At 39.8% G+C, this 13,260-nt stretch overlaps 1 protein-coding gene across 1 annotated transcript; it reads left to right on the forward strand.

Moving 5' to 3' along the window:
* The first annotated feature begins 11,030 nt into the window (after positions 1-11,030).
* igfals (insulin-like growth factor binding protein, acid labile subunit) lies at positions 11,031-13,150 on the forward strand. The gene is made up of 2 exons (XM_061026864.1): positions 11,031-11,136; positions 11,262-13,150. The coding sequence occupies exon 2, from the start codon at positions 11,267-11,269 to the stop codon at positions 12,998-13,000; it is 1,734 nt and encodes a 577-aa protein (XP_060882847.1). The 5' UTR covers positions 11,031-11,136; positions 11,262-11,266; the 3' UTR covers positions 13,001-13,150.
* Positions 13,151-13,260: the final 110 nt, after the last annotated feature.

Here is a 13,260-nt window from a genome sequence, read left to right on the forward strand (position 1 = left end):
CTACAAAGGCAAAAGACCTTAAGTCGCCAGAGTGTAGAACTGAGAAAAATGACTTTAAAGTCTTTTTGTTGTCCAGCCAAATGAGTTGCATTCTTTGTCTTTTTAATGAGGTTATTAATGTACATAAAAATCTTGAGCTTAAACATGACCTTTGACCCTTATTTGGAAGTTAAGGTACTCTGCCGTTGCATTGCCTGTACAATAATACGGGGTCATGCCAAGGCAAAAGGCAGCAACTTCCATTTGATAGCTCCCTTGGTTGCTGATCACTATATTAAATCAGTATATGATAATAATGATAACATATACATGAAATCTAGTGATCATGGCACAGTTAAGTGCTTGATGACAGATATTAAAACAAAGGCATAACACCTTAACTCCACTGCAGTGAAACAGTAACTTCACTTTGATCCGCAGCAAAACAAAGGTCTGTCTTTACCTTAACTCAGTTTGAACATTCCTGAATGCTGCAGTTCAAAGGCAAAGACCCTGATGAGTGAAGTTACTGGACTCTGTCTTGGTTTCTCGAGGGCTTTTGGAAGTTAAGGCAAATACAACCTACTATTTTCTCAAAAGAACAGCACAATTGACTCAAGATATTTGTCCACATGATAAAGCACATCTGTAATGTTCCAAAAATGACAAAAACTCATTTTCGAAAAAATTGAAGTTACTGCCTTTTGCCTTTGTAGGGCAGCGTACAGGTAAAATTGGTTCAAGTTAAAGCCAACGGTTCAAAATCCTCCTGTACTGAGACAACTGTCTGAGTCTGTGCTTATACATGGGAACAAGTTGAACAGGACACTGCAGCTCTTTTAAGTCACATGACAAGACTGGATATCTCGGACAGCAATGGCAAAAGTTGTCTCAGTCCCAGCCAGAGGGAAGTGTTTATTCGCTCAAACTACCACTCAATTGGGTCTGGCATAAATAAGACACAGCAGATGTAGACCTGCACAGCAAAGTCCACAACACACTACACTCTTTGATTCCTCTTGATGGACAAAACAAGTCCTTTGTTGAGAAGTCATGATGAAAAACATGTTACACACATTGCAGGTCTTAAGTTTGTTTTATTCTGCATGCAACTGCACACTGCTAAAACCATTGGCTAAAAAAGTTACATCCAAAAAGTTTGAATTCAAGATTTTTCACTGAGGATTTAAAAATATTCAGACTGGCTCAGTTTTGCAGTTTAAAATCAGACTGCAGGTTATTTCAAGCAAATGTGAGTGCATCAAGGAGAGATCTACTACATGATCCCTTCAGTGTGATAACCTTACAAGTCTCCAATCTCTTTGTCTTTCTGCCATTTTCTCCTCTGCTTCTTAACAGTGTTTCACATTAGGAGCTCTCTTATAGGCCAAGATATTTTTTGAATAACTTTTATCCAACCTAGATCTCCTCTTAACTTTAAGGGGTACCTCTAAGATTTTGTTTTCTTTTACAATTTCCTCACTAGGAGGAACTCTTTGTACAATGACTCTGCATGAATATGTCCTCTAATCCATAAAGAGCAGAAAACTAAATCTACAGACATCCTTTTCTAGCCAATAACCACAGAAGATCACCTCAGATCACCCTGTCTTTTAGTCTACTTAAGCACTAGTTTGATTACTTGTTGGTTACAAGTACATTTTGCACTTCTTACAACAAATTTCTCCTGTTTACAGAGGTGATTTTTATCAGAAGTTTTTGTTTTAGAAAGCCTCTGAGAACACTGTAATTTTCTTGAAAACGCCAGGAGACATTCTTGTTAATTAGCAAATGATGTTTCCTACCATCAGGGTGGTTCCCTCTGGAAAATAAATCAGCACAATAACCTAATTCAGTCAGACAGAGGGGCAAAGACACGTCTCGGTGTGTGAAAAATCACAAGTAAGGATCCACGGGAAAGGACTCCTGCACCACGATACAAATGCACGAGATAAAATTCACAGTAAAAGGACAGTAAACTTTGCAGAGTCCCCAAGTGGCTTCTGCTCCCTGACCCCGCATGGTTTATCTTCATCTTGGTGCAGAGATGAAAGACGAAGATTCTGCTTCATCAATGAGGAATTCGACATGGATTCATACGGCTTTTTGTGGCATTAAGGTGCCTTCAGATTCCTTACAGGAAATTGGCTACTTTTTGGATGCACAATGTATCTGTCCACTATCCACTTGAAAGCCCTTTCTCCTTCAGCTGAGGAGGATGAGGAGACAAGCAGCACAGAACAACAGAGTGGGTGCCCCTTTTCAAAGAATAACACAAGCAGCAACCTCCGGTCTTGAAAAATGAAGCCAATGCGGAAGTGCAAAATCCTGCAGTTCCTCGAGTGCCCGCTCAAGGCTGGCTACAGGAACACCAGAATCACATACACACGACTGGCAAAAAAGCCGTTTTTACAGCATAAATGAAAATGTTTACAGCCTGGTAAAAAAACCGATATAGGTCTGATGAGTTATTGTCATCACTCTACCCACACTATCTTCATTAAGTCTGCTACCCTCATCTGGAACGCTGTGTGTGTTCCAACCTAAGCATCAATTTCACCCACAGCAGGCTAATGGGACAGCTGACTCTGCTGGTTTCCAACAGAGGGTGGTTTTATCATCCATGAACACAATTATACCATAAATAAGTTACATTTGCCAAGTCATCTCAGCATGCCAGCTACAAACAAAAGGTGCAATTCTAGAAACGTAACGGTTAGAAATATAATGTCCATTTACGTTTTTAGTTCTAGCTCATCAAATGACTTCCGTTTTTCAGGTTTTTATACTTGAAAGTACAAACAAGTGGTCAGCCCAAAATCAGACTATACCAAGCATTTTTACCAAGCCTACATTAAAAACCTGAACTGTTACAAGCTGTAGGGGAGGTTTAATTCCACTTGGAGTCACTGTTTGTAAAAAAACAAAACATGTCATAACCTCCATTTTAAAGGATAAATGTGCGACTTTTTGATCCAGTAGATGTCGCCCTTGAGCACCAGCATGAAACCAAAACAAACTGCTGTTTGAAAATACCTCGACTATTCTGAAGCCTCCGCTCTCCTCCAGCGGCACACCTCCAACCCCTCTCCAATCGCGTTCCCACACCAAAGAGCAAGGCGATAGCGACAACAGTCTGATAAAAGGTGCACAGAAGAGGCCTACGGATGTTAAAAGACCTCAGCCGTCTCAAAAAGTAGAGCCGTTCTTGTACAGGGCGTCCAAGTGGGCGGACCAGTCCAGTTCACTGTCCAGCAGTACTCCAAGGTATCTGTGAGACGAGTTCCACTTCAGTTCCTGGGACATTAACTGGTGATGGTATTGGCCTCTTCCTTCCAAAATCCAAAACCATCTCGTAAGTCTTTGGTATGTTAAGCTGTAGATTGTAATGGTCACACCAGTCCACAAAATCCCTGATTGTGCCCCTGTTCTCCCCTTCATGACCTCGCTTTACACAACTGCTGAGTCATCAGGGTTTTGATATTGAATTGAATGTCTCTCTTTTCTAAAGACAAACCATGAGGAGTGGAGGTCTTCTTTCAGTAAACGGATTGTTGCGTTTCATTCTTTTTTACACACTCACAGCAACGAACAAGCGTTGTAATCTACAAACACTGTTTACATAGGCTGCTGTTTCTTTTCTAACCAAGGAATTCAATCAGAAAAACTCCACAGGGAGCTCTATGTTCATTTAAAAAGGAGAGAAGGCATCAATAGTTCTTATTTCTACTGTACAGCGTTCAAGCAAGATTGTTAATATGGGAGCAAACGTCTACACATAAACATCTGCACGAGGCAGGAAGAAAGGACTTGTTAGTCTGGAATAGAGGACGTTTCCTTGGTCCTGGTGATACTATGATTACTTCCGTAATCTCAAAATGGTTACAATATTGATATGATTTGCATTATTCAATTCCCCAACCCATCTTTGGTCACTGTAACCAACCAACTTATACTTCAATATTTCCTGCTCAGTTTGAGGCGATCACACGGACTCTTCTCTAGAAATATTAGAAGTCAACAGGGAGTGCTCTGCTCCAAGTTCAAAAAGAGTTTGGAGGCAATGCAGCGCTGCATAGGAGGAAGAACTTCTTCATAAAGAGCAACTCTGTTCATGTTTTGGTTTGTTTGCATGTCTGCATGTTTTTTGGTTTGTTTTTTCAAGAAATACGGAACTGGCTTCAGTGTATCGGTACAAGTGAGAGTCATTTGTTACGTTTTTGTCTCACAAATGATGTATCACTTTAAGAGCACATTGTGGAGGTGACATACGGTAAGTCTACACTTGTCAACAGTGTTTCTGTTTTGTTTGTTTGGGAAGCTGTGAAAAAAATGTATAATTTAATCCAATATTACCAAAATACAGTGAAATATCTTGATAGTGGCGGTTGAAGCAATCTTAGCACCTATATGGATATAGTGTGTTTTCGATTCAATCTTACACTGGATTTGAATTGTGAGGACTCTTGCTGATGCAGCAGGACCATTTTTTGTTGAGAGTATTATGCTCAGAAAAGTACAGTAACATGTTAAATGTTGAGTCAATATACAGTAACTTATAATTAATGATTGTTGTTGTACAGTACAGTGAAACTGTAACTCTCCTGGTAGCTTTTTTATAGCGCCAACCAGTGTCCAGGGACCCATTATTTTCTTTGAATAAAGTTTAGTTCAGAACATATATAGCATAGAATTATTTCACTTCTCCAACTTTCAAATTTCACTACCAAATCTACATAGTGCACCTAAAAGTTCTGGATGCTAACACAAACTCTTTATCACATGCTGATGCATGAAGCATTCAAGCCCTTTATGAAAGGACACATACTTTCATACAGTGCTCATAAGGCTAAAGAAAAAAGAGAGAAACGATCAAAGCTGGAGAGTGTTTGGGAAAAAAATGGAACAGGCTCATCATGCCTCCAAAAATGGCATTATAGTTATTGATTGTTGTTGGTCTATATCTTAATTACCTACCATTAAAACATTCTAAACCATGCTCTGCTAGAGCATTAATACATCATTAAAAGCCATATATTAGAGCATATTATCTTGTGTTTATGTAAAAAAACACACAAACAGAACTTGCAGTAAATATATTTTGTTCAGAGGGGAACAGAACTGTGAGGATTTAAGCTCAAATAAAATCTGATGAAATGAAGCAGTGTTAAATCTCTCCAGAGTAACAGCATCTCAGTTGCCAGAAATCAAAACACATGTTGTTTTTTCTGGAGCAGAACTACTGATGGACTGCTAAATAAACGACTTATCCGTAGTGAATTCTGATGGGCTTTGTATGGAGTCAGGTTGGAATTCCTCTTTCAGCTTTCGGAAACTTCTGCTGTTTGAAAATCCTGATACTGTTCCAGCTGAAGATCGATTTACTACTGAAGGAGAGGTATATTTCACTGTATAAAAATGATTTCTGATGTGTTTGTAAGACGTCTCTGACGGATCCATGAGAAAATTTCAACATCAAACAAGAATTCTTAGATGTACTGGAACAATAAAACATTGTCAAAGTGTCGTCTATGATCTTAGGTTCCTGTCTAAGAAAAACAACGATCAAAATATTCCACTTATCCCACAGGCGCAGTGATTTTTCATTGATTTGTTACTGTATTAACCTACACTTCTATCCACATTTACTCACCTCACTGCCCCAAATTAAGAGCAGCAGCTCTGGGCTACACATTGATAACACACTTCACCTGTTACTTCACTTGTTACCAACTCATGTATGATGGACTCCAAACGAATGGGTCATTTCACAATAAAAGGTTCAGAGGAAAAATAGGATTTAATATGCAACATAAACTGCAACAACAACCTGCACCCCCCTGTTTTATGTATAAAATTTGAATGTTTTCCCAATCTTAACAGATTCCTTTAAAGGCTTGAAGGATGAACAGTATCACAGAACTTTAGATCTGAACGGTCAAACCTTTAAAACTGGAAATTGAAGGTGAGTCATCCCGGAGGTAACTTTGAGAAGACAGGAGAAATTGTCACGGGTGTGATGTGACAAGCATACAATGCAAGGTGGGCAGTCTGTTGGCAAACAATGAAGAGCCCGTTTTAAACTTGAGCATCATGGCCAGAAGAAAGGACAGGTGCTTGACACTTCATATAACACAATGTAGAAACACAAGATCTGATCAGACTTTGACAGAAGGTTTCCTGACTCCGCCTCTTCTGAGTCTAGCTGTGTGTATATATACGCATGTCCTGTTTGGCTGAGATATACTGTATGAAGATGTGACAGACCAGGCCTGCTAAAGTGGATCACTTTGCTCCTGGACACAGCTGTACAGGGAATTGAAATGCTCAGCCTCGAAAATGGCATTCAGACAGAAGTGCAGGGCTTATGAAAAGACGGGTAAGTTCTTTGCACAGTATGGTTAAAAAAAAGAAAAAAAAAAGGATCTCAACACAAGAATGTAGCCTTGCATTTATCAGTGTCTTTTCTGAGTCAACGTCCCAAAAATGAGTTTTTTATATTCTCACACAAAAGGTTTGATTCATAAACAAACCACAAAATGTGCCCTTCAAATGAATGATGGACTCAAATCTCATTTGAACAAACGAATGAAAAACCATGAAAGAGGCTGCAAATGTTTTCTCCCGGGTTTCATCAGCTGCTTTCAATGGGCCCATGTCTCCTCTATGATTAAAAACCTGGCAGCCAAGCCAGACGCAGTTTGGTGTGTTTTGGAATGTATGAAGTTTCTCTTACCCGTCTACTTTCACACCTCAAACGCTGACATTGTATTTGTGTGTTCAAGGTTGTTCATCCAAGTGAGGAGTTCTATCCATGCTACTAATCCGCTGGGGAACCTTCACAGGACAGGCGGATACAGAGACAAAATTGAAGTGTTTAATTAGAAAAATTATCTTTTTTTTTTTTTTTTTAAAGCAAACAAATTGACAGTTTCAGTTGTTTACGACAGTCAGGAGTACTCATTTGGATTCATACTACCAATATAGACAGTAAAATATAATTTGAAGATTGAACAAATTCACTTCATGTTCAAGGCTATGGTGTTTAGATAAACAGGCAACACTTTGTATGAGCAACAGAGAGGCTAAAGATACATAAAAGAAAGAGCATCAAAATGATGCAACACGTCTTCTGACTAATCTAAGAGCTTTTTACACCGCAGGTCACATCTATCCATTCACACACTGATGGCAGAGGTCGCTATGTAAAGTGACTATCGAAAGTAACTAATCAGCTGCCGACAAAGCAGCAGGAGCAACTTGGGGTCTTGCCCAAGGACACATCGGACATTTGGCTGCAGGAGCTGGAGATCGAACCCCCGCTCCCCGACCTTCTGGTTGTGAGATGACCGACTCTACCAACTGAGCCACAGCCTCTTGTATTTTAATATCTGTTATTCCTCCCTCTAGAATGCAAACTCCTCAGACTGAATAAAACACCAAAGCCTTTATCTTCATATAATTTTTAAGCACCCCCCCCCCAAAAAAATGTGTTTTTTTCTAATAAAACTAACTAAACCCCAAATTAATTCCGCACGCTCCCCTCCCCCTGGTTTAAACGGGATGCATGTCTCATCATAATCATATAAAACACTGAGTTGGAAAGATGTCATTATGTATAAAGGTTCAAATAATTCAAAAGCAAAAACACCTATTTCAGGTGTATTCTGAAAATCATTAATTACATGTCATATTTTAAATGTAAGGACCAAACAGGATTTGACCGCAGCCTTCTTCGTGCATCTAAAAGGATATAGGGTAATCAGCTCCAGTGATTTGTTCTGGTCACAGTGATCACAATCAATTGAGAATCAGTGTCTGAGTTCCGGCACCTTCCACATGTCGAGACGCTGCGATGGATTATCTCTCCTCCTCGAGAGCAGCGAGTTATCCGTGAGCTTGGAGTGTTATTAATAGACTCCGCAGGGGTGTCAAGGGGTCTTTGTCTGTCAAAGGGTTTGAGGTAGCACCAGGGTTTAGAGCACTGCTGAACCACCGACACTTGGCTGTGAGTGCTGTGCAGGGCCACTGAACAAGCTTGTTTTAAGCTGTCATCTCAAATAAGATATGTCTCTCTTTGCTCAGTGAAGGGATAATGGCCCAACAATCTGCCAGTGGATGTCAGTGTTGACTGAGCCTGCTGTTATTCACAATAAAATAAGAAGGTTATGTTTGAGAAGCAGAAAAATAAACAGCCAGTTCCACTTACCTGTCATCACTTATTGGGGGGGGGGGGAAGCTGGAGAGGTCTCACTTTAATTCTGTGAAGAAGAAAAACAAACATTTGCATTTCGCTGAAGATTGTTCTGTATAGTGTGTTTGGCTTTTTCGCTTAAAAATGACTGTGAGATAAACTTAATAGATATAGCTCTAGTTAATTTTCATGTTTTTTCCACTGACAAGATAACTGGAAAAGTTGTATCATTTTAAGAAAGGAGAATCAGCACTGACTGTAAATTGAGTGTAAATACTTTGATAGCAGCCTCAAAAGGCATGATGCATGAGTCAAAATTTAACTTTTTATGGGCTCAATGACTTATTTTAACCTCTGTGTCTCTGATTTTTAGCATCATCTCTCAATTACTTGTGTCAGTATTGACTGGAAGTTGATCCATGGCTAAAGATATAATTTTTCCAACAGAGGGTATATACATTATGTATTTGTGTTAAGTGTTTAACCGACCTATCAGATTCTTGGTCCCCAATAAACACAAAGATCAGCTTAAGATGAGTAAATGACCAGATCATGCTTGACAAAGGCAATAATCAAACAATTCTATCAATAAAAAGAGATGCACTACACAAATGCAGTATCAAACTGAAGACAAATGTTTAACCGACTGTTTATGTTTTCATGGATCCTTCAAATTCTGCAAAAAAAGAGTTCCTTGACATTTATTTGCCGGCGGTAGAGCAGAGGAGACATGATGATGGGTTTCAACACTGATCAGCATGCATCCATCCAATTTGGATTGACATCGTGCCTGTCAGGGCTGTTCTCCACTGCTGAGGAAGCACAAAAAAATCTGTCCTGAAATATTTGACAGATTCGTCCTTCCAGAAGCAAGGCAGGAGCCCAGTCAAACACATACAGCCACTTCAGCAGGCCCTCCCAATAACTATGAAGACTCTTCTTCTGCACTCAGGAGACACACAGCACCTGACAAACCTGGAGAAATGAGCCGGGGAATGAGCCAATTAGAGGTGTCGGAGAAGGAAGACACTATGGCGGAACAGCTCACTATGGCACCACTCAGTGTTAGGATTTTTTTTTCTTGTAATATAGCATTTAAAACTGCCACTTTTTTTTATTTCCCTGTTAGCCTAATGGCATTTTTCATTATTATATGTATTTTATGATGCAACAATAACCATACTACAGTTCAATTGTTGAGCCAATAAAAAGTAAGAACTCTAGGGACTCTGCTGTTAACTGACAGTTGAAGTGGTTGTATGATGTCGATAAAGAGGTCACCCCTTTTGGTCATACTCTATTTAGCACTAAGGAAACAAAGAGAAGCCAACAGAGAATCCACATACAGCTACAAAACTGCTGTGCCCAGAGCTGTAAAAAAAAAAAAAAGACCGGCAGCGCTCTCTACTGGCAGGAAAAAAAATCAAAGGAAAATAAGATGTTAAAATGTTTGCAGTGGAGCTCATTTTTCTACATGATCAGTGAAATGAAGCTTATTCGGTCTGTGACATACGCATATTAACAAAGATGTCAGTGAGGACACAGTAATGGTTATTTCATATGTTACATTTCTTATGCCGGTTAGAGTCAATATTTAAAAAGTAGATCACAAAATGTTCTACAATTCGATACAGGGAACAGATGATACTTGAGAAACACTGTTTATTACTCATGTAAATCTAATTAAGTGTAATTTTGCATTAAGAATATTGATTGTAAATTGATAGTCAAAGCTAAACTGGAATGTAATCTTACATCTTGTTTAATCTGTGTTGGATTATGATTGAAACAAAGGTAAATACTTTCAATCCAAATCTCATTATTTGAAAGGTTATGCATTTGACAAGTGAGTCCACTGATTGTAACCTGTGCATTAATTATCCAGCTTATCTGATAACACTTTTGAGGAGATATTTAGAGTAATGGTGATTTTTCTTAATACTGTAATGGATCCACTGTTGGCAAGCCAATCAATAAAATTCATGTGCAAGCAAACAGTGTTATCTGGATTTGGTTGTCCTTTAGTACATGACCAGTTCATGGTTGGCTAAAAGAACCCAGATACCAAGAAAAGGAGTCCACAGAAAGTTAGTCATTACAATCACAGATGTGATTAGGGAATGGACCTCTGGAACTGACCTTATATGTCTCTGTCAAATAAGTGAATGAAACAGAAATGTCAGTGGCATAACAGTTTTTATGAATGTATTATGGAGTTTATTGATGGTGCTTCATGGGTTAATTTCATTCATATTAAAAAAAAAGTTTGGCAAGGACATAATTCAATTTACAATTTATGGGAACTGTATTTCTGAGTTTGATGCAGGAAGTTATCTTCTTGTCACAGGCAACTTTCTTAAAATGTTGAGCGAAAAATCAAAGATTCAATAAAATGTCTTAAATTCAGTAAACAGTCTAGTGCACAGGGTTCCTCTTATCTCTTAACCACTGTCAATCAGTTAAAATCTAGAGCAAATGCACTCAGTGACAGGACCCTGGCTTAGTAAAGACCAAAGGCCACCTACACAGAATACCTTAATAAAATGTCAATACAAGATATGCAAAATATGTTCAACATGATTGAGGTATATATACATTCAATTTCCGTTGATCTATGCAGGGTCAAAATTTAATCAAGGATAAAGTATTTTCTCCATTGACAGCCTGTATAACTATATTATCAGTGAGGACACCAACTTAATTTATTGAAATGATCAAAGCTGATACTGGTTGAAAACCAAAAGAAAGGCAACTATGAGTAGAAAAAAAGTGACTGAAACCGGCACCACAATTTTGAGGGACAGAAATGGGTTAAGTGCAGAGTGCAACTTCTTTAAAAAAAAAAAAAAAGGTTTGAGGGGCTTGGCAGGCTTTCCATTCAGCATACAAACAAACTGCACAGGGTTCAGTCATTCAGTCTTTCACAGCCTGTCTACCTGAAATCAAGACCTCTCAGATTAACGGTAAGCAATCTAAAATGTCTGAATAAAACTGCATTTTGATCACTGCATGCCATTTTATTCCCCTTCTGTGTTTTGAATTTAAAAATGTTTCTTAAAATTTGCATTTTATGTTATTCTATACACAGCTAATATGCACACCACTGTGCTGTTGGTATTGTGGGTGCTGGGAACATCACTGGTGTTGCCAGACCCCGACACAGCTGGGGATAGAGCGACAGAAGAGCCTATTCCATGTTCTAAAGGCTGCACCTGTTTGATTGACGACTACAGCTTGGAGCTCAACATGTACTGCAGTGCTCGCAACTTCTCACAAGTTCCGGCCGACATGCCCACATCCACTCACTCGATCTGGCTGGACAGCAACTTGTTCACCTCCCTTCCGGCATCATCTTTTAAGGATCTTACTAACCTGGACTTTTTGAATCTTCAGAGTGGCCAACTGGTGACAATTGACCCTCAGGCTTTCAAAGGACTCAGATCACTTGCGCACATTCACCTTGAGCGAAATCGGCTGCGGACGTTACCTGGTACAATCTTCCAGAATACACCTTACCTTGCATCACTTAGTCTGCATAACAACCAGCTCGCTCGTATTGAGGAAAGACTGTTTGCGGGACTCTCACATATGTGGCTTCTCAACCTAGGCTGGAACTCAATCGCGGTTCTACCTGAGACAGTTTTCCAGGACTTGCCAGGTCTACGGGAGCTTGTTCTTGCAGGGAACAGGCTCGCTTACTTGCAGCCCCAGCTTTTCCAGAATCTTGTCGAGCTTAAAGAATTGGATCTGACTGGGAATCACCTCAGAGTCATCAAAGCCAATGTGTTTGTTAAACTTATTAAACTGCAGAAGCTCTACCTTGCCCAGAACCAGATTGTGACGGTGGTAACCAGATCCTTTGTGGGCATGAAGTCACTAAGATGGCTGGATCTCACGAACAACAGACTGACGTCTCTCCATGATGACACCTTCATGGGCCTGCACAGTCTTCATGTCCTGCGTCTTTCCAACAACACCATCACTGGAATTAGACCCAGGACTTTCCGTGACCTGCAGTACTTGGAAGAGCTGCGGCTCAGCTACAACAGAATCCGAGCCCTAGGGGAAAGGATCTTTGAAGGGCTTGGTCATCTGGAGGTCTTAGAGCTAGAGCACAACCAAGTGCAAGAGGCCCAAGTGGGTAGTTTCACAGGCCTCTCTCACGTTGCTGTCATAAACCTGTCAGGAAGCTGCTTCCACAGTCTGCCAGACCAAGTTTTCAAAGGTCTGTCAAAGCTCCACAGCCTACATCTTGACAGAGGTTGCCTAACAAGGATTACAACTGAAGCTTTCATTGGACTCTCTGGTCTACGGAGACTTTTCTTGCAGCACAATAACATCTCAGTGGTGGAACGACAAAGCTTTGTGGACCTAGTGGGCCTACTGGGACTGGACTTGTCTTTCAATAAGTTAGAGGTTCTTACACCCCATACATTCTCTGGTCTCAAGAATTTGGAGTACTTGCTGTTGTCCAACAACGAATGTCGACAGTTTATGCAGAACGGCACAACGCAGCTTCTCCCAAGGATGCGTTATCTTGACCTGAGGGATAATGTTTTGACAAGCATGGTCCCTGATTTCCCCGAGAGCATGGAAAAGCTTTTGCTGTCGGGAAACCGTTGGAAATGTGACTGCAGTGCCCTCCCACTCAGAAACTACAGCTTAAGAAATCCCTTGGTGATACCTCGGCAAGTGGAGACCCACGCTGAGGGTGAAGAACCTGACACAACTATCACCATATACAACAACATCACATGCACCAGCCCACCACATCTAGCTGGACATGACCTGCGGGATATTGATAGTGAACACTTCCAAAACTGCTAGACAAACATGCTCAGATGTGTCAGGAATCAGTTGGTATCAGAGAGAACATTTTATTAACCTGTAATATTTTTAACAACTTTAATTCATTAAGTGTTCAATTTCAAACTTTTAGCTGTACATGCAATAAACTTCCAGTATTTTCATTCACAAGGAACGATCTCTTTATGGTGTCAAATATTATGCATGCATTATTAAGTTTATTTTTTTCCTGTTTACTTTTTAAACAAATTGTTTTTATTCTGTGTAATTAATGTTAAATA

Source organism: Labrus mixtus, chromosome 20, assembly GCF_963584025.1.
Source record: "Labrus mixtus chromosome 20, fLabMix1.1, whole genome shotgun sequence".
In the NCBI taxonomy this organism is placed as follows: domain Eukaryota; kingdom Metazoa; phylum Chordata; class Actinopteri; order Labriformes; family Labridae; genus Labrus; species Labrus mixtus.